This window comes from Dromaius novaehollandiae, chromosome 1 (genome assembly GCF_036370855.1).
Source record: "Dromaius novaehollandiae isolate bDroNov1 chromosome 1, bDroNov1.hap1, whole genome shotgun sequence".
Taxonomy (NCBI): domain Eukaryota; kingdom Metazoa; phylum Chordata; class Aves; order Casuariiformes; family Dromaiidae; genus Dromaius; species Dromaius novaehollandiae.
Genome location: NC_088098.1, coordinates 116893625 through 116916532, shown reverse-complemented (window position 1 = coordinate 116916532; position 22908 = coordinate 116893625). Strand labels below are relative to the sequence as shown.

Sequence of the window (22908 nt, the reverse complement as noted above, 5' to 3'; positions counted from 1 at the left end):
AGGGGTGGTTGTAGACAGACCTGTAGGCATAAGAAGTAGCTTAGTAAGTTGTATGGTGTGTATATAATTTTTTTCTTGTCTTTTATGTTTTTCTGTTTGACTTTTTTTTTTTTTTTTTTTTTTTTTTTTAATCCTGGGCAGTGCTCAAATACCGTGGCGTGGCCTCAGTGTTCAAACATGAATTTCTTGGGAAGGCCTGATTCACTCTGTTCTCTGCATTAGCATGTATTTATCCTTCCTCTTATGTCCTAGGGAAGTAAAACTGAACTGCCTTTCTAACTACAGCCAAAAAAATCCTACACCTTACCTGCTGACACTTCTTGTAGTTTTTTTATTTTCATATATATATATATATGTATCTATATGTGTGAAAATTATATGTATTACATATATATAATATTACTATATAATACTATTATATATAATAGTAATATATAGTAGATAATATAATATTTATTTTTATATAATATATAATAGATAATATAATATATAATAGTAACATATAATATATAATATATATTGCATAATATATAATAGATAATGTATAATAATATAATATATTATATATTATATGTATTATATATGTTATATTTATATATAAAATATAATATATTTCTTATGTATATATCATATATATTTCTTATGTATATATATCATATATATTTTAAAGGTTTTCTTCATTTCTTGAACAGATATACTTTGTAGATGTATTCGTTATGTCTGTGCTTTTTGAGGTTTGAGTAGCTCATATGTTTGGACCCAAGCTCCTTAGTAGCAAACATTACTCTGCGTAAGTTATAAGAAAAAAAAGAGATGGCAGCTATATATAGTGGCAAAGCAGAGACTAAGTGTTTTTTGGTATAGATATTTGTTTTGGTTGGCTTAAAGAATCATGCAGGAATCCCCTAAGTCTCATTACAGTTAAAGGAAGGAACATGGTTAACTGTTTTGCCATGAAAGGAAAAGATGTGACTGTATAAATTATTTTCACATTTAGTTTGCGGCATAACTAATGTATATTGTAAAAGCATTTTTGGAGTCATGGCCTCCTGTGGCAAACAAGTTTAGGGTAGCTTAAGTTCATTGCTAAAAATAGTTGTATTTGTGCATTTGTGGTACATCTGAAGGAGGACAAGAGATACGAGAGGCAACTTTGTCTCTCCTGGTGCCTATCAGAGAAGGTAGTCTTTGTAGCAAATTAAGGATTAGCATTTTTACTAAGGGTATTCTACACTGCAGTCAGACATATATGAATGCAGCAAAGTAGGTCAGTTTGATTATGTTTAATCTCCAAAACTTGGTTCACAGTATTAATGAAGCAATATGGCATAGGCCCTACCCAAGTATGTGCCATAACTATACTGTAGTCCTACACTAGTTGTGTAGGAAAAACATACCATAGCATTTCCTCTCTGGTGCATTTGGAGCATTTTCAACTAGTTAAAATGCATCTGCAGTCTTTGTAATTTTTGGGTGCAAGAATCAAACAGAAAGATTTAGTGGCTGAACTAATTCTTTGGAACTTACAGTTTGTAGGAGGGCTTTCTGCAGAAAATCCCATGCCCAGGATCAGTTTATGCTTCCCCCACTTTTTTAAATAAATGATTAACTATATCTTCCTTTATTTTACATGCTTTTTTCTTTTTGGTTTGATATTTAGGTGACATTGATGACTATAGTGCTGAAGTGGAAGAAATCCTTCCTCAGCATCTACAGCCAACTTCAAGCTCTGGTCTTGGAACCTCCCCAAGCTCTTCACCACGTTCCAGTCCCTGTCAATCTCCTACACTGTCAGATGGACCTACCCTCCCAGTGAGACCGAGCCGAGCACCAACAAAAACGCCTGGACCACCTGTTTCCACACACAGTGTGTATTACATTATGTAATAGTAATAGAGGAAGTGGGACAATTTGGCAGCAGTCTGGCCCAGTGGCAGAACACTACCTTGTAGAGTATTTTTAATTGTGCTTTTAGATCTGTTAATGAAAAGGCAATCCTTGTCCATTATCTACTGTGTTACAAATAGGTGGTCTTGGGCAAATCACTTCATTATTTATGTCTCAGCTTTCCTAGTGGGCAGTGGAAGAGCCACATTTCCTGAGTCTTTCTTACTGTTCTGTCCACTGGTCTGCACTGCTGCAAATTACCTCACTTGCTGTAGTTCTTTGGCATTATATGTTGAAAGACTCACCTCAGAAAATTATGTAATTACTAGGCTTTCTAAGTTGATTTCTTTCAAATCTCTTTTGAAGAATTCTGATGTATCAATGTAATCCTAGTTCACTTTAGTTATGCTCTTCAAATACATCCCATTTTAATCAATGCTCCTATAAACTGTAATATGTAAATCATCAGCAGCAGATTTGTAAATTGAGTGTATAATACAAAAGCTTCTGTTTAAACATAGTTCCATTTTAGTGAAAAAATGGACATAAGGAATTACTGTGTTTTGAATGGCTTCTGAAATAGTTTATTTCAATGTAATTTGGAGTAGATTTACAGAGACTGCTAGCTAAAGTGTCGTCAGAATTCCCATTGTAACATTTTGTTCCTGAATAGTTAGTTCACAGGTTAGGATGAAAATCAAAATTTGGAACTCTGCAATTTATTAGAATGTTCAGAATTCCATGAAAAGCATATACTGATTAAACAATACGAGACAAAAGGCTTAATTTAGGAAATAGGCTTGTTTCACCATTGGTTCTTCTTGTTTTCCATCTCTCAGAAGCTTGATTTTACTTCTATAGAACCACAGTATGGCTTCCAATGCTGGGAACTGACCACCCTCTCTGTGCAAATAACTTGCTATTAGAAAAACTTTTATGTGATTAGGATGTCAAAGTGATTAATTGTTGCACTGGTTTCTGTTTGGTTCTCCAGCTGAATTTCAGCTTGGTACCCAGCAGAAAGAATCTTCTCAGAGCTTGGAGCCTAAGCGTCCTCCTCCACCTCGCCCTGTTGCTCCTCCCGCACGCCCTGCTCCACCTCAGAGGCCACCTCCACCATCAGGTAGTGCAGTGAAAGTATATCAGGAGGTCAGGAATATTTTGATTCACATCTGTGAGATAAGCTTTGAAGTTCTAACTACATATTGTTGGTTTTGAGGTTTGGGGTTCAGTGGAACATACTTGCTTTTCTCTAAAAATGTTTAGTAGGTACATTTAATAGCAAAATTATAATGTGAAATAACAGCATTTTTCAGCAATATTTAGGTATTAACACTTTTGTTTAATGAATAAGTTATAATTTTTACAAACTTATTTTCACAGTTTAAGAATATGGGCTTTCTACAGCAGTGTTTAATCAACATTTTCATTATTTATAGCGTTCTACTTTTTTAGATAAAAGATAAATAATCTTTTGCATTCATTGATTTATATTCCGTTAGTTTGGGCATCAGTATATATGCATTTTATTACATCCAAACTTTTAATGTAGAATTCATCTGGATCATCTGAAAATGTAAACAATTGAGTACTAACAGAAACTGGATGTTCAGAAGCATATGGGCAACGTAGTTAGTAACAAACTGACCCTTGTCATTTTTAACGTTCTCATTCTTTTTCTTCCCTCTTACTGTACTCATATTTTTCACTATTGCTGCATTCATTTCTTAAATACTGTAAGGCGGTAGGAGTCCTGCACCTGCTAGAAAAGAATTTGGAGGTAACGATTTTAATTGTTTTCAAATATGACTACATAACACAATTACTGTGGTGGTCCATCGTGACAATATTTAATATGATGATGTCCAAAGTATAAAAATCAGTAATTCTTAAAGATAAAGGTAATTTTCTTCTCAGAGTTTGTGTTCCCTTCTTAATTACATTTGACTGATAGTGAAAAGATATTTCTTCCAGGAATTGGTATGTTGTAGTTAGGTAGATTGAACTTGTTCCAGGCTTTTATTATTTTTTCCTGGTCAAAGTATACTCAGCTAACCTTTCTGCTAAAGCTGTCTTGTCTTTGACTGTGAAAAGGCTAACTTTTTTCCCCACACTCCATAAAGAGAATTGTGAAATGAATTGTGATTGTAGCTACTTGCAGTGACCCGTTAATTGTTTGAGTTGAGACTACTGCCATAGTCTGGCCCAATTTCCCCTGGATGATCACCAGTTAACAGAGAGCTCCACATCACTGAGCTCTGTATGCTTCTAAGCTGAACACTGGTGTCTGGGTAGTTTGTGTTCTTTTTCCGACTCTCTAAAATGTGCTCCTAAGCCCTTCCTAGGGACATGAAACATCTGTAGTTCCTGGAAGCAGCGTGTAAGAGAGAGAGTTTTCAGTTGTCCTCTTCCCGCCCCCCCCGCCAGTCATGCTTATGTAGTTTAAGGTCTAGCTTCTAGCCTAAGCTCTTCAGAATGCAGGAAATTAAGAAGCACAAATTTAGCAAAGGAATTTATTCAATTACTTTAAAGGCATTCAAGAACTGCAAGTCTTTACAAAGTAACAAAGTCCTAAAATACATTTTCTCTTATCTAATTCCTTCCCTTTTGGTAGTGCTGAGGTCTTATCAGCCCTTCAGGCAAGTCGTATTTTTTCCAGCTTGATCTGGTTTTGCATGTGATAATGAATCTCCTACTCTGAGAAGTGCTCCTTCTTGAAACCAGTCTTTGTCCCTTTTTGTCACATATTATATAAATGAGCTGTCCTGTTTGGACTTAAGTCAGCTCATTAATACATGGGATGGAGTGAGACTAGTTAGTGGTTCTGGAATACTTTCTTAATGGCTTTTCAGAGATTGCCACTCAGTTGGCTGGAAAGAGAGGGGTTTTGCTGAAAAATTTAGAATTATTTTCTCAATCTCAGAAAATGAGTCAAATATTTCATATAGTATATAAATATGAGCTAACTTATTCCACTGTTGGACCAGCGATGTGCATAGCTCTTGGATACAACTGAGAGGAGAAAAAATATTCTCTTGAAACTGATTTTTCTTTTTTTTTTTTTCATCTTTTGGAAACTGTTCAGGGACTTTGGGGAGTCTTATAAATAGCCCTTAGAAAAAGTGGAGCTGGTTAGATAAATACCAGAAGTATAAATGCTTCTGCAGGGAATTTGATTCCGCTGAATTACATATGGAGGTACACAGATCTCTGCAGTATGTGTATATGGACAATAAATGTATAGCTATGTAATTGGCGCTTGTCTCTGGATGTATTTTTTGAGTATGGAACACCGAAGAACAATCAGATGAGTATTCAGAAAGCTAATGAAAGAGTTATCCACAGTCCAGCTTTTGGCATAATAACCTGTAGCTGTTTGAAGTATTTCAAATTATTTAAAATACTTCTATTTTAGAAAATAGCCAATTTATACACAACAGACAAGATACGTGAGTTTTAATTCATTACACTACCAGTCCTATATAGTTTTATATGCACTGACGCAATCCTGTTTGCCTAGTTTCAGTCTCAATTGTGCAAAGACTAGCCTTCTTTTTAATCTCTTTCCTGATACAGCTATGTATAAAGAAGTCTAACTTGCTTTTTATGCAGGCTTGTAGAAGAGATTGTAATATATTTTTTTTCAGCTGTTATTCTGACCTAAAGCTCATCCCTTTTTTTCTAACCGCTTCATTTTCCACTCATAGAATACATTAATAAGGCATAAGACTTTGCTTTTCAGTGGTACCTGAGCTTAGCTCTGAGCAAACTAGCGCAGCACTGGAAGCAGTATAAATGTGATAATGTGTTATTATGCTTGGGTAAATTGTGTCTGTCTTTCTCTTACCTGGAATACAGTGACAACACCCATGCATGACTTCTGTAACACATGCAAAGTGACATTGATCATGCCTTTAAATGTTGAGGATTTTAAATATTACACTTTATTTTTGTCCATGTGTTCTAACCTTTTATTTTTGAGTGCTTCACTCCCTTCAATGTACATGACATTTCCTCTCATGGCTTACTATGCTTTAAAGATGGGAGTGGGACTTGGACATCTAAGTTTCAATAGAGTTTGGTCAGATTTTACATGAGAAGTAGCTCAGAATTCGAGCAATGATTGAAACAAGGCTGTATGCTCTTTGCAGAGGTTTGCAAAGTGTAGAGTTTTTGTCTGTTAATACAAAAGATTTCCCATGAGGATGTTATAAGCTCTCGATTGTCTATCATTCAAAATCAAGATTTTGCACTGTGGTTACCCAAGATGTTCTTTTATACATCATGAAAAGTAACTTCTTACAGAATATTAAAAAATGTAATGGCTATTAATTGTCAGTTACTTGAAGTTAAAAAATCACTTCTTTTTCCCCCCTTTAGTAATATTACTTGGACTCTACCTGGTTAATGTAGGGGAGAGGCTTATAGTTGTCTTTTATTGTCAGTTTAAACTGTTAAAATTGGGGTTAAGATTGAGAGAATACATAGTATTTTCAGTATATGCAATAATTACGGTAAAATGCATTACATTTTTTACGGTAATTACCTTCCAAATAAATATAAGCAGCCTCGGAAATAGAGTTTTAAGGTTGATATTCAAAGAAATGCAAGTTTGTTCAGCTATGAAAATACATGCTGTCAAAGAGCCATTACTCATATGCGTGCATTGATATTTATAGTCACACATGAAACTTCACCTTTCAAGAAAAAATCAACATCTTTATTTTTTCCTCATAGCTTTCTTACAGAGCAGTGTTCAGGTTGTTTGGGTATAGTAGGACATGGCAGTCATTTTGAAAAAGGTCATTTTTTTGTGAAAATCTCTGGGGAAGAACACCTTTCTTCATCTCTGGCTGAAGAAGGAATTTTCGGTAATGGAAGAAACAAGAAGTCTTAATACTAAAATCAGTAATTTTAGGTTTCAAATGTAGGCAAATGGCATAGATTTCAGAAATATATATATACACATGCACACGTATGTACATACTTTATGAGAAGTTGGAGTTGCTTTGTTTTCAGTTAAACTAATGTGTAAATGTAATCTTTACAGAACATGCAGTTTTGTCTAAAAGATTTCAGGGCATAAGGCACAGATTTGTTTCTGTATATGGCTAACTCCTTTCCTTAAAACACTCCTTTTGTAAAGCAAATATGTGATAGCTTCACCTGCAAAACACTGTTTCAAACTACAATAGAACTTTCAAACCATATGCAGATTACAGAAACAGTTAAAAATTATACCCAGAAAATGTGTTGCAGGTGTAGATGTGTGTTTTTCATCATCCTTAAGATGAAAATCCTCTTATAATGCCAACTGTGATAGCGTTATCCCAGCACAATAATTTTGCTTTATCACCGTAGTGTTGTTAATAAGTGAGATTTGGGGTATTTGATCTGGAGGTTCCCAATATATGCTATTTCTCCCTCATAGAATGAGTATCTTTTAATTTGCAAAACCTTTCTAAATCCTTATGCACAGAAGTCTTCGTCCGTTTAGTGTACCAACACAGGGACATGGCTATACGTTACGGTCAAAGAGGTTCTCTCCCTTCCTTCTCTTGAAAGGAGATGACTTTATTAATCATCTTGCATAAAACATGAGATCATCCTGAAAATACCTATTCAAAGTATGGGCTGAGGTAAGCTTTAAGAGGGGAAAGTGCAAAAGATCCATGAGATGAACAGGCTAGTTCCCTGCTCCTAAAGAAGTTGTGTTGCATCCATTTCCATTAATACTCTGAGAAGAGCAGATAGCTTTATGCCTCTGTGCCCAGAGAGGGTTCAACAGTGTGTCTTGCACCTAATGAGATGAAGTGAAGGTTTTGAGCTGCTCTCTACTTCCCTTTATTTCCTCCAGTTGATAGTTAGGCTTCTCATAGCCTGTGAGTTACTGCTTTCTGTTCTCCCCCAAGATTCCTCTAGGTTGCATAGAAGGGCAGAGCTAGTACTTCAAAGCGGTGAAACATCCTCAGGATTGGCTCTCCTCCTGTGCCCCCTCCTTACAAACATTATCTGTTCATCCTTCCTCAGTGCTGCTTCTCTCTCAAACAAATAAGTTTACTGTCAGAAACTTTTGCAATGGAAATCTAAGGTTAATTGGCAGAGCCTCGACTCATCCGGAATATACGTGTGCCTGTATTTAACATCTCTGAAACAGATGTTCAGCAAAGTCAGAGATTTGACATCTCTGCCTGCAGCCTTCACTGTTCCGACTGTGAGTGACACCTCCACCCATATCTGACAAAATTCACAGCACTCTTTCCAGATGATAGAGAGCTCTTGAGCAGATATCACACATTGGCACATGATGAGAAAGCATGAGGCTATGTCATCGCTAAGGCAAAAGTTGCTTTTAAGGTAGGCTTCTTGAACACTAGCTCCCTTTCCCTCATCTATACTCAAGTCACTCCAGAGTTGCCAGATGTTACTGTTACCTATTCCTCTACTCATGCCTTAAGGATTTCTCCTTGCATACCATCTGGTGTTACCTCTGCCCTGCCATGTTTTTTACCATACAGTTTTATGGACCCCATATATGCTTGATCCTATTGCAGAATCCAAATAACTCAGCATGCTTATGCATGGTTGAAAATCCTCTTTCTCTCAATCTGAACTGCAACAATTTACTGCAGGTATTCTCTGCACCAGTTGATACAGCTTTCCCAAGTACAGAGTGCTGCTTGGAGATAACATATTGTATCCTGCAGAAATGTATCATTAAGTTATATAAAGTGGCAAACTTATTTATTCCATAAACTTGCTTATTAAAATGTAGTCTTGGCAGAAACATACCAGGTAGTATCCCCAACAGACCTTCTGAATTACAGGAAACAGTCTTAATGTTGCAGGGCATAACTGATACACATGGTTATTTTTAAGTGTTTAAGTATAGGTACGTGTTCTGTTTTAGAAAAGTTTGAAGATTGACCTTCTGGATTTATAAAAGCTTGGGGAGAGTGAATATTGAAAAAAGCAAATTCTTTCAATTGTAATGTAAAATTGAGGTAACAGCATGTTTCTAAACATGAGCTTACTTGTTGATCTCTCATATCAGTGTGATTTCCTTATGCTGCTGCAAACAGTTATCTCCTACAAGTAGCTACAATCTAGCCCGGCCGTTTTTAAATTATGTAAAGCCGGCTAGCAGCAGTGCCCTTTCTGTTTTTACTTTCTCAATCTACTGCTTTTCTTATGCAATGTACAGCTTCTCTTCTTTCTCTGAAAAGGTCTTGGAGCTCCTCCCAGTCCTGGGGTAGCTAGGAGAGAAATAGAAGGTAACATAACAATTTTTGTATTCTAGAAATGGATTTTTAATTTAATAGCTGAGTAATATTATTGTCCTTGTGATATTAAAGGCAGATTCATTAACGCATTTATTGTGTAGGATCTTTTTTCTTTTATTTAACAGTTTTCAGACAAGCAAGTTGCTTGCTGCTTTTCAATGATGGTGTAAAATGCTATAGAAGGCAGTGTTCATTTGTGAAAAATGAATTAAAAAGTTAGACTGCACTAATCAGGAAGAAGGCTGAACATCAGAGAAAGATGTAGTGTTTTTTTTTTTTTTTTAGTCCCTTCATTTGCTAAATTTGGATAACTTTGGCTGACTACTGGAACAAATAATGTATCTGTAACTATAAATCAGAAATCTAGGAAGCCTGATTTTTCAGAAAGGACTACCTATGTTCATATATTCTGGGGGAAGAAATTTCCATTAAAATAATTTAGCCTATAATTTAGTATTTTTGCTCTTCTTGAAGAACAGAGTGTGTGTATATTGATTGCCTAAATGTATGGGACATACGTTTATGAGAAGCATCTCTCGTGTTATTCTGGCTGGAGCCAACATGTAGTCCTGAATAGGTCCCATTTTACCCATGCCAGCAGAGCTGTGTTTTGGGGTTTCTTCCTCTCCCCTCAGGAATATGACCCTTTGCAGCTAGTGTAGGTATAGCAGTGGAAGTCCTGATATACTCACAATTATACCATCAAAATGACCTCCCATGTAGTTATAATTCATTCTGGCTATATTGCTGGTTCATTTTTTCTAAATTGACAAAATGATTATTTTCAGAAAAAAGTTGAGGTTGGAAGGGACCTCTGGAGGTCATCTAGTCCAACCCCCATGCTCCAAGCAGGGTGGACTAGAGCAGGTTTCTCAGGGTGCTGGTTGCATCTACTGAGAACTGTATCCAGAAACTGTACCCGGTTCTAATAGAGCACTGTTGTCTGACAAGTGGAAGCTGATTCAATAAACCCAGTGTCTTAGGTACCACAGAGTATTCCTTCAGTTACTGTAACTGACATGCTGATGTTGGCTTGCTCATGCATAGACAGCAGAAATACAAGTCAGAATCCCCAAACGCTTTTGCCTGTTCAAAATTGTGCACTTGTCTGAAGTAAAGGTAACTTTTTCATATCTTGCACTTTGCAACATGAATGGTGCATACAAGGTTTGTCATCAGCATCAGCATGTAAATGTGGAGGTTGGTACTATAATGCGTTTGTCCCATAAACAAGGAAAGTAGGTGCAGGAACTTTGGTATAGACTCTGTAGATTGCTAAACTATGTATAGTTACAGGTGCACTCCACTGATCACCTGATTTCTTTTGCATCAGCATGTTATATCAGATTTCTTTGTTTTAAAGATTGCTGTTAGAATATCTGAAGAATATACCGCAAAAGAAGGCAATTTTTTTCTGGAAATGTTCAGAAAACAGGGTACCTGTACACGTGGGCATCTTCAGCTTGCAACAAATACTAATTCGTGATTAGAAGAGTCAAATTACTTCACATTTACCATGGGACAAGAGTGTGCTAATGTAACAGCTCAGCTTATGAGTGGACTTTAATCTGTAACAACTTTCAAAAAGTCACTAGTGATGTCTTTTTCTCCCATTTCCATTAGTGATAATGTATCATTACTATATAATATCAGTTTGTAGCTGATCTAACAAAGATAATCTGATTTTTTTTCCATGCTTCAAAGCACAAAAAAGTCCTGGAACACAAAGAAAAGATACTTTAGGTAATGCAGGTACATGCTTTGTAATAATTATAATACAGAAAAATTGATTTTTGACATATGTTCTAAGTCAGCTGTCTCCAATATTTTTGTTACAGCTCGTAGTCAGCCTCCACCTTCAACTGGATTTGCAAGTGTGGGAACTGCTGGATATAGCACAACCAGACCGGTAGATATTCTGTCTTAAAATAATTTTCCTCCTATATCTCTATATTTTATTACACTGGTTGTGGGTTTTTTTTAAGTTATAACAGGCATAAGAGAACTGCAAAATTGACTAGTCATTTTACAGCATATGTGAGTTAATTCCTTCCACAATTCTTGTTGTCTTTTCACTGAAAATACTCCAGTATATATACAAAACCTGGCGTTATTGTTTTGCACTCTATATAATCATTGCGTAGGCTCCCAAATAATACTACACTTTATGTTCACTTTCAAAGAACTGCACAAAGTGCAAAGCTATGCTTATTCTTTGTGGTTTTTGTTCCCATTGAACACGTGCTGATTTGGAATGATAACATGTATTATCTGCTGTGCTGAATTGTATATCCTGAGAGCAGTTGATTGCTCTCAGGCAGTTGATATATATTGATTTCTTGATGTTTAATGGGACTTTGTACCATATTTTAATCAATTAATTTTGATAAGGTTCGTCATGTAAAAGTGAAACATTCAACTATGCACAAATATTAGTTCTGCATTTTATTTTGCATTTATGAAACCAACTGAAGGAACTGTATGAGGGATTTATGGAAGACTGAATACTTCCCTTAAAAAAAGAAATTGAGAGTTGGAAGACAATCTACCTTAGTTGATGCAACAGCAGCAAGTAGGAGACTTGCATTGGGGAAGGAGAAAGTGTTTCAACAGCTGTGGGTCTTTTTAAATAATTACTAAGAAACAGTATTGTTTGTTTAGAATTTGCAGTATATTTTAGAGAGAATTTTTGCAGCAGCATGAAAAACTTCGCTTTCTATATCTACGTCAACCACAATGTCTGTGCCTACGTTGTTCCCTCTGTTGTGGCAGATCCAGACTTTTTGACTTAAATGCTACATCTTTATTGTTGGATGTTTTAGAGACTAAAAAGCAGCAAAACGTGGTGAATTTATTTAAATTTTTAAATGACTTCTTATCAATTTCTTGTCAATTAGAGAACTTTATTTTCCTTCTCTACGGCATTTGGCTCTCCCCTTTGGTCTGGTGTTCACAATGACACCAACAGGTTGGAGAGCACAAGGATCCCAAAGGATGTGGAATCCTTCACCACCTTCTAAAAGAACAAGAAACAAAAGAACATTGTCAACTGTGCAGAGATATCAGAGTTCTTACAAAACTTAAAGGAGTTGTACTTTGCTAGTTTTGCTGTTTCTCTTGTAGTATTGTAAAATACTGAAATGATTGAAAGCTACTATCAGAATCACTCTCTGATTCATTTTTCTCAAAGAGATTGATTCTCGCAGTGAGTGGTCCCTGATGTGATTTTATAATCATCTTTGCACTTCATTATTTTCCCAGATAATACTCTTCTCAAATTTGCATTAAGAGAACATGGTATACAGTGCACGAATCTGTTATTTACCACCATCTACCTCTCTTTCCTGGAACTTGGAGCCCACTCAGCGTTTGCCATTTCTAAATCAAAATGATTCAAAAAAATCATCTGGCATATAGAAAAGACCAAATCAGTATCTTGGAATGGCTTAAATGCAGATTATTCAGATGAACAAGACAGAAAAAAGCAACGCTGTTCTCTTGCACTATGCTTCTGCAGTTGCCAGTGTAACTCATTAAGACAAAGCTGACCGCATCTCTTCCTCTTCAAATGTTAAGATTTTCTAAAAAAGCAGTATCGATTAGGTCTGAAAAAAACATTTCATGAAATCTGCTTGGTTTTCCAGGCCTTAGCTTGACCCTCCTTCAGATTTCCAAACTGAGATTTGTGGTTTTCTCAGTTTGTTTTTTGGATGGCATTAAATTCAGAAGACTTTCAGGACCAGGGACAGTAACCACAGAGTGCTGCACTTCCCACAAAGTGCATCTGAGGATTATTTTAACCTTTGTTTCTGTTCCTTTTTGATTACTATTGTATGGCAATATTTTTTTGGATACAGGTAAGTTTAATCCCACCATACTTCTACCTACTTTCTCAACATTCAAAGGAAAAGGAATGACCACGTGCTTCTTGGCAATCAAAAGGAAGAGATATTTCAGAGGTTTAGGTGGTTTAAAGCATTTAGCAAGTTGCAAATGGACTCAACCAAGCCTAATGAATCAGACATTATACAGTGCATTCATCTAGTAAAAGATCAAGGATGATATTTGTTACGGAGTGGTAGGGTTTGTTTGTTTTTCAGTCATGTTTGTGTGGAGAATTATGTAATAGGGTTTGCTTTGAAAACCATTTTTAGGACATCCATTCTTATTCAAAATTTGTAGGAATGTTAATAAACAGGGATAGATCAAGGACAGAATTTTAGAGGAAACATTTTACAAACGTTATCTTGACTCATTATCATTCTCTTTTTTTCTGAAATGCAAACATGAGTGTTAGGGAAGATAGATAAGCGTGGTCTTTTATGCTATATCTTGGATCTTTGATGTATAAAATTTAATGTAGTTGCTGCTTGCAAATGGCAGGGTATAATTACAGTCTAAAAATTTGACAGTGTCTACAATTTAGATTGACAGTAGTTTATCAATGCATTCTTACTAGGTCTTTTCCATCCCAAAATAACCTTGTTGGTTTTTGTTGCTTAACACAATTCACAGACTTAGGTCTAATTCACTTACTAATTCTGGCAAAATAATAAATGTTGTAATTTCTGAAATATGTGGGTTCAAGTCCCTGCGCTAGTAAATATAAAGTTGAAGTCAGTTGTAAAAATTATGTGCTTTGAATAATGTTTCGTGAATAAACTCTTTGCTTTTATATATACATAAAAAATTAGCTTAGTAACTGTTATCAAACAGTTTGCTTTGCACAGAGTCCTAATTGCCCTGAGTCATTTAGAAATAGATGACAATAGATCCAAAGTAGAATTAAAATGCTTTCTTTTTACCAATGATTATTTCAGACTGTTCCACCTCGAGCTGGAGTTATTAGTGCACCACAAAGCCATGTCCGTCCCTCTGGGGGAAGACCAGCATCTGAAACTCAGGCCAAATCTGCTGAACCACCAAGGAGTAAGTTTTATTTCTTCTGAAGTATAAATAATATGCAACATTACAGTTAGATATAGTTAGGTTGTCACTATACAGTCAAGAGGTACTACCTCTGGTTTGAATGCTTTTTCTTCAACTGGAGATGCCTTCATATTTCACTAGAAATGAATGTTCTTCAGTGTAGTAACACTTGGCAGTTTCCGTTAGTGTAGATTATCAGCCAGTACCATAAACCCTTACACGATAATAGGCAGCAGTCAGAGGATATCTAGGCCCACCAATTTTACTCCATCAAGAGGAACTCCTTGATCGGATTGCTGAGTTCTGGTCTGGGCATATTGACATGTCATGTTGTAGATGTTGATCACTGGATCATTCTTCACTGTGGTTGCTCCATAATCATATTTGAAATAGTGTTTATATTTGACTTTCAAAGGCACTTCCTAAACTAGAAGTGCTTTTTTCAGTGTATTAATTTCAAAATATACATCTTATAATAGTGACTTCCAAAATACATTTAAATACAACCGAAGTACATTTAAGAATCGCTTGAATGCTAGTTCTCCTAGTTCTCTTTTTTTATCCGTAATAATCTCTGTTGTATCTATAATAGCCATTTTTAGTGTAGATATGATGGGATGATGGGCTTTTGATGACTTCTAATCTAGTTGCCCTGAATACTTGCCATTCTTAGTTGTCTTCTGCAGTTCTGTCTGATGCTTCCATAACCACATATTCTCATTCATACCCCTCTTAAGGTTTCATTTTAATTCTTTACAATTAAAACACTGAAAATATACTTGCAGGCTCGCCATTACTTCCTGAACCACTAAAACCTCAGGTTGCTGGACCTTCTCAGCCTACCACCCAGCCACCGCCTGCCCTAAGGATGCAAGAGCCTCTGATCCCTGTGTCATCACATCCATCTCAGACAAGTACCCCACATAGTCTGGAACCTCCCCCGCAACCACCTCCTCGTAGCAGATCATCTCACAGTTTGCCTTCTGAATCTGTTCCTTCACAGCAGCAAGTGAGTAAAAAAACTTGTTTATATATGTTGTTTCTTTATGTAAATTAACACAACTTGTGCTGAATGCCATAGATGTGTGAGAAACCCCCTAAAGCAAACAAATAAACAAAAATAAAGGTTGAAAGATTGGATCCAATGGTCAGCAGGCTCTAATAACATAATGCTTAATCAATTGTCCATGAATAGCTAGTGTCTTAAGTACTAAACATTTAACTTAATATTTGTTATGACAGATTTAGAACTTACGCACTTAGAACTCATGGTTCTTACAATTATGTGGTCATTTGACAACTTTATACAGAAAAATACACAATCTAAGTAATTTAAGTTTACATAACACAAATGCATAAATTAAGCTTTGTAGGAGCTATCAGAGGTCTTTGATTATCAAGTAAGCTTTGTAGATCTCATGAAAGAGTATGTGGTGCTTTATATTGATAATAATTCATTGAAGGGTGACAATACTGACTCCTTACATAAGAGAAGTACACTTATCCTCCCCACTCCCCAGTGTCAATTAAAGTATAAAACATACCAAAATAATCTGAAAATGTAATATGGTAACATTGATATTCTGTGTGGTCGGACCATTTGAAGTTTTGTTCTCAAAAAAAAAAAAAATTTTTTTTAAGTAAACCCATAGTTCCTTACTACTATTTTAAAAAATGCAGAAGTAGATTTTCAGTGTACTTTATATATACATACGGTTAAATTTCTTCACTAAAGGCCAGTGCTTCTAGTTTTTGATTTGAATATTGATCATTTATTACTTGAATAAAAGTGCAAATTCATTGAAGCTGATAGATTTGTGTCAACTTTATACCAAGAGTGAATTTGTTTTTGATTTTTGTTTTCTGGTTTTTTTAAACATATGCTCAGATGTGGATATTTATGACTACATGGGTTTTATATCAGTATTTCAGATTTTATCTTACCCCTATATCTTAAGCGCACTTTCACTGAAGCAGTTAGTGAGTATCTATTTTGTACCATACTGAAGCAGCCAAATTCAGTCCTCAGTGAGTTGAGGATTTTGAATTCTAGTACAAAATCTTTAAAAGCTCTTCCCTTCTTTCTCCTGATCCTCTCTCTTTGCTTGTTAACTTTCTTCATTTTGGAAACTTAGGACAAAAAAAGGAGGATTTTTTTGAATATACAGGTAGAATATCAGGACAGTAGTTTGTTAAGAGTAGGAAGTGTTGCCAGTAGAGAATACATATGGAGGCACAAGGTACTGGAGAATGTACTAGTTTTCTGAGTAGAAACAGATTGCATTGTGTCACCTTTGAAAGCCTCATACCTTTTAAATGTGGTTTTAACCACGGATGGGTTTGTGAAAGAGGTGCAGGCTGTTCTTTGAAAATTATTATGATAATTACATTTATCTGTGTGTATACACAGCAATCAAAAATATCCTGAAAACATTTTAAACAGGTTTTCTGATCTGCATAATGCTGTGGCTATTTTGTTAACAACATCTAAGCCAGTTAGTTTAGAAGTGGTTCAAGTAGCTATCCTTTTCTCTGTAATCACATTTCTGTAATTAATGCAGGCTGTGCATTCACAGGAAAGAAAAATAAGGCCTGCTTTGAGCTTCACTTATTGTCTCTGGCTTAGGGTTTTTTTATTTCCTTTTTTCAGAGTTTAGTTAAATCATTTTTCACTCATTTCTTGATTACCATTTGTAAATATGAAGTTTTCTGAGAAGAGGCCTTTAAAGAAATAAAAAATCTTTTGAGAGTTCATGGATTCTAAGCCAATCCTTTGATTCAAAGCTTGACTGTGATATTTAAGAACCTAAATCTCTCCTTATAAAAATAATTCATGGTACACGGTGTGAATATTCAGGACTTTGCAGATTACCAAGCAATGCATTAAAAAAGCAAAGTAATAACTGTAAATGGGGAGATTTTGTTTGTTGTAAATTCAGGGGAATTTGGTTTTTGGTAGAGAAATCTTACAGCTTTTCAAGTCGAAACTATTAGTACAGATGGGTGACTGTACCAATACAGTTCCCAGAGTAAGGGCCACAGTGCTTTTCTATAAATGGATGGTTAGAATTACATAGGCAAATTCTTAGACTCAGTCTTCAAAAACAAGCAAAGTCATCTGCCCAATGAACGTCAGTATAAAAATAGCCTTAGAATTGGCCTGAGGTGTTTTGTTGACTCTAAAGGTAAAGCTTATAAAATCTTGCAGTAGAATACAGCAGAAATTTAAAATTTATTGTAGTGTGTTGTAATAAGTGTTTTTGCTTTGTATTCATATCTCCAAAAATGTTTCTGTTAGAGCTTAAAATAATTTTAACATGAGGTTGATTTGTTACTTGGATTTTCTTCCTAATTTTCTTTCCTTTGATGTCTGTTTCTCTCTCACAAGCAGGAGCAACCATCAGGGTAACAGGTACCTGACTATTTACCAATCTTGTATGTGATCTCCATCTATTCAAGCAGAAAAGATGTATGAATCTTGTTTTCATACATCTGCAGTCTCATCCACATCAAAATCACCTGTCCACATTAATGAATTGACTATCATACTATAGTTTGCTTTTTTCTTTTCATAATGCAATAAAAATTGATAGTTAACTGTATTTACTAGCACCATAGCAATTATTTTGCTTCATCATCTTTTATGAAACAATTGGAATCTTACATATGTTGTTTCGTCATTGCTGAATCTGCTGATCTGAGTCTATTTGGAAAAAATGAGTAGGTGTTGGAATTAACATTTCTCCTTAATACAATTGCACTCTTGAATTTTTTTCAAAATAGATCCCATGTGTCACCTTTCTCAAAGAATAGAGAAGTTACTCTTACCCAGAGTAAAATATACGGGTTTTTTTGGACTTTCAGACCAAATTTTTACTTGTAATTAAAGAGCAGTTGGGATTCATAATTACTTTGGAATTCTGTACTTTTTGATTACTTGATCAATGAAGGTAGGACTTTAAAAGCTTGTGCCAAGTTACATTTGATTTACATTCATGCTACAGTCCAATTTTTTACATTTCTCCCCATAGTTATTTGATGCCTTTCTTTTAATGTTATTTTCCAAAACACCTATTGTATACATAGAATAGTTCAATATAAGCATTTTTGTATTTATGATTCGGTAATATTCAGCCTCATCTGTGTTAGGAGCTCTCTGACATAGTAGCACCAGGGATGCGTGCAACTGACGTTGTTCTGACAAGACCTCTGGAGCAAATGCAGCCTGCTTTGTTCCTGCTAACAATCCACTCAAACTATAACTGCAATTAAAAAAAAATTGCTGGGATAGATACATTAGGAAAAACTTCTGATACTTTTATTAGACCTGAGTGCCTTTACAGCATGTAAGTAGTAAGTGGATACGTAGAGACATGCTCTAAACTATTTACAGTAATGCAGTAAAAACAAGATGTTTAAAGACTGAGGGTAAACTATTATAATATTGTGTTTTAGTTGATAGTTTTAGCTAGCATCACAGTTCAATGAAACATTAGTTGACAGGTTTTTCATGCTAAAAATCTAAAATATTAGGGTGTATTGAAGTGGTACATTAAAATGAGGGATTTGTTTGTGAAATTTAAAATAATAGTTATTTTAACTTAAGTTTAATTGCTTTGCGTTGGTTTAATAAGGTGGAAATTCACACTCTGTTCTGTCAGTATGATTACTTGAACAAATGTGGATATTCATCCTCTTTGATCAGTTGCAGCAAGGTATAAAAGTTTCGTTGTTATTTGAAGAAATTTATAAAAACAGGAATATTTTGTTTTTAAAAGATGAGGAAGTTGCACAGAGAAAACAGTGTATCCTTCATTTGGTATTATTCTAAACAATGATAACTTGCCATTTTAAAATAGCCACGCTGTCAAAACTGATGATTGCAGCTTCATGTGTCAAGAAACACAGAAGATACCTACAAATGCATATGTCTTAAATAAAAATGCCTAAAATGCATATACTAATAACACTAATTTTTCCTTTCATTGTGATGCTTAAAAATTGCTTGTAACATTAGCCTTATAAAATCTCAAACAGTGAAACCAGAGCTTTTTACTCTTCATCTGTCCTGGGTTATCAGTTGTTTAGAATGCAGCATAATTACCCAAGTTTCTTAAAGATTTTCAGATATGATGTCCTGATTTTCAGATATAATGTATGTGCTTGTAACTAGAATTCTGAGTTGCATGAAGTAGATTCAAGTTGCCTCGACCAATAAGAAGGAAAGTTGTGTTTAACAGCTAGTAAGTTTTTCTTCAACAAAATTGTTAAGAGTTTATGTTTTCCAGAAAAGAAGCAATCGTTTTACTACAAATGCATTGCACAAGTTACAACCAAGTTGTACTGAAGTTTCAGGTTAAGACTAAGAGCTGCTTTTCTTCTCATAGAACAGTGAGAAATGGGGAGTTAATAAGAATCTTAAAAAAAAAAAAAAAAAAAAAAAAAAAAAAAGGTCACATGATTACTAAGCACCTTCCTTTCTTTCCAGATTAAAACAAATGGAACCTATGGCACTAAGCTTGAAACACAGTTAAACAGTGACCCCTTTGAAGATTTGTCATTTAAGCTGCTTGTGTCAAAGATGCAGACATCTGTTCGAACATCACCTGTTCCAAGTTTAAACCCAAAGGAGTTGATACAGTTGCCTTCTGCAACACAAAGAAATGCTGATACTTTGAATACTGTAAATTGCATGCCAGCAATGCCTCCTATTCCAACCTTTAACAAATCCCAGGAACATATGCGCAGCTCTCCAAATCCATTTGTTATTGGACTGAACTGCACAAATCCATTCACTGAAAGAATTCTTAATGCTGGAAACCCATTTAGAACAGAAACCCAAGAATCTGAAATAACTTCACGTTTACTAAAAGGACATACCGCTTGCAATCCTTTCCCCTCTCTAAATCCCCCCACTTGTAATACAAGCAAGCCTGTATTTTCTGTTGATATATTTGAAAACAATTTTTGCTTGCAAAGTAGATCTTTTGAGGAAAAAAATGTACAGCCAAAAGGGTGGGTAACGTTTGATGATGAGGAGAATTTCAATGCAAAGCTAAAGCCATTTAAAAGTGTTCCAGATTTTAAGCGAATCAGTTCCAGGAAGTCAGCTGGATCTCCAGATTTGCTGGGCACTGAACAAAATACTTTTCTTGGCTCAGACTTTAACTTTGATAATGACTGGAATAAAAGTTCTACTGATTGCTTCTATACGATGCCAGCAAGAAGACCACCTGCACCTCCTATGCCATCAAGAATAACCAGCAACAGATCCCCTGCAGATCCTTTCACTTCTTCGGCACCTGAGGTGTCACCAACGCAAGATTTTACAGAAAGATAGATGTTCAAAAGTATAAGAAATTATATTTGTTGCTACATTTATCCAGTAGAATAATTGGGCATTTGAGATTATCCTGTGTGCAATAACTAATTGTCAAATGCACTGAAACTTAACTCTACTCGTAAACAGCCATTATTGTTCGTGTATAAATTTTGAATATGTATATATGGTAGAGCACAAAAAAAATTGTCTGAAATTTATTGAAATCCAGATGTAATAGTATTTGAATGGATAGAAAAAAGAAGGAAAAACTACTAATCTCAATAAAATATACCAATCTTGGAAATAGTTTTTGCTTAGGGAGCTCTTTCACTTCTATTCCCCTTCGAGGAATATAAAAAATGAGGCTCCCCTGTGGTAGACTTCCCACTCCCTTTTTACTGTTTTGTTAATTGATATTTATAAGTATTTACCAAAGAGCTGCCAAAGTCTGTTCAGATTTGAATGTTGACAAGTATTGTTTAGAAATTGTTTAATTTATAACAGAGGCTATGGAGATTTGTAAGGTTTATATTTGAATTTGAGGCACAACAAAAATAGTTTAGTTTCAAAATACAACTTTGTGTATTAATATATTTAATATTTGACTTTAATTTTCTGTGTCGATACATTTCAGCTTTTAAATATTATTGTGACACACATTCACTAGCATTAATTCAGAATAATTCTTCCATCTCATTCATTTATTCATTACCGTTTTAAAGATTTTTTTTCCCATAAATTGGAAACAATTGACACAAGTGTTCTGTTGACCTCTAAAACAAATTCCCAGTGTGCTAAAGCAGATTTCACCAATTGCAGACAACATATTGCAGTTGGTTTGTCCCACTCTTGTTTTGCATGTTAGAAGGGCTTTCTTGTCTTGTAGCAAGACCTGAGTGAGGGAATCAGCAGTCTTGTTACAACATCAGAAGACTGAGAAAGTCATCTTGTATGTTTGGGCTGTCTGTCCAGCTGCCCAGCGTCTACTAGGCTTGCTGCTGTATCTTCAAATCTTGCCTTCAAAGAAAGCAGGAGAACAGCAGTCCTCTGAGTTGAACAGTATCATTCTGTCACTTCTGCAGTTACGCTAAGTCAGTGACACTTCGTTCCCCAGAGGCAGTAACAACTTACATGTGGTGCTGCTTTGCATTGAAGGCCAAGCCACATTTCTACATATTATAGTATAAAGATGCAACTGTTTCTGCTTTTATGATTTTCTGAAGTACACATTAAATTACATAAATGTGATACTTTGTTATCTTGAGGCAATTTAACTGATTTCCTTAGCTCTATTTATATATACTAAAAAAACCCTGCAGTTCTCTTTACAATTCACAGTATCTTAGGACATAACTTACATATGCAGTTGTGTACTTTCATCAAAAGCTGAGTGCTGTCAGTGTTGTCATCTCTTGGGGGACTGCAGATGCATACAGTCATTGGCTTACTTGCAGACAAACTGTACTGGTTCTGCAAAAGTTGTGACTGAAACAACATACGAGCATTGTATTTATAGTAACAAAATACATGATGACAGTACTTTTTAAAATTCTCAAATGCTATGGAAACATTATTTATAAAATAATCCACTCTTCCTTTAACAGTATATGGTTAGCCACGAGCTGCAGTTGGATGGGGAAGTAACTATAGTTGAGTTTTATATTGTGCTTTTTTCTGTTCCGGTAATTAATCAGTACTTGGACATTTTAAACAGCAGTGGTACTATAATCTTTGTGCTTCAGTATGTGAATTACCTTGTTTTAAACTGTTGCTATTAACATCTGTGTGATTGGTGTTTTGGTATATTCTTACATTAGCAAAACAATTTTATTTCAGGAGCTTTTTGCTAGTGGGAGTCATGTGATAAAAATGTTCTTTGTTGAATATTTAATTACAGTGATTAAAACCTACTGTCTAAAATGTATCTGGTATACAGCACCTCTTCACTTTACAGGATTATGGAATTTGACAGTAAAGTACTGCAAAGATCACAAAAAATGCTCCAAAAAGATAGCGTGTATATATATATATATATATATATAGCTAACCACTGTAATGTGTATTAATGAAAATAATTACTAGCAGAAGCTCTGAAAAGTACTAAGAAAAACAATTAGAAACGCTCAACACATTTTCATGAATTCTGTGTTCCCTGTGGTAAATTGCTCTGTTAAATGTAACAATTCTGTAGCTTGTGGCACCCGATATTTATGACTGTATACTTTACAGAACTGCAGTGTTGAAAATCACGGCGTACAACATTCCTGATATACCCTGTGGAAGGCGGTGTTGTATTAATGAAATAAATATACCTGCCCTTAAGAACTTGCTGTTTCTCTCTTTTTATCTTAGGGTACTTCCCTGGGGCCCTGTTTAGCCTTCAGTGCTCTTTTAAAACATGCCATACGAGACGCTCACAAGTATTTTTTTTTTCCTACTATATACTATGTGGTGCCAAACAGGGACTGAACGGTGCGCCCTGGGCTG

The 22908-nt window shown here is 35.2% G+C and overlaps 1 protein-coding gene across 7 annotated transcripts in view; it reads left to right on the top strand.

Moving 5' to 3' along the window:
- Positions 1-22746, top strand: part of SYNJ1 (synaptojanin 1) — a 69654-nt gene extending 46908 nt beyond the window's left edge. For 2 of the 7 annotated variants that reach the window (XM_064524255.1, XM_064524241.1), the window contains exons 24-33: positions 1661-1867; positions 2882-3010; positions 3629-3667; positions 9114-9161; positions 10875-10913; positions 11009-11079; positions 13991-14099; positions 14885-15108; positions 17488-17511; positions 19588-19700. In XM_064524255.1, coding sequence (XP_064380325.1) covers positions 1661-1867; positions 2882-3010; positions 3629-3667; positions 9114-9161; positions 10875-10913; positions 11009-11079; positions 13991-14099; positions 14885-15108; positions 17488-17508 — 887 coding nt within the window. In that variant the 3' untranslated portion in view covers positions 17509-17511; positions 19588-19700. Of the gene's footprint in view, positions 1-1660; positions 1868-2881; positions 3011-3628; positions 3668-9113; positions 9162-10874; positions 10914-11008; positions 11080-13990; positions 14100-14884; positions 15109-17487; positions 17512-19587 lie in introns of all 7 variants that reach the window. The other 5 variants (XM_064524234.1, XM_064524238.1, XM_064524245.1 and 2 more) reach the window with 4 other exon arrangements.
- The last annotated feature ends 162 nt before the right edge of the window (positions 22747-22908 follow it).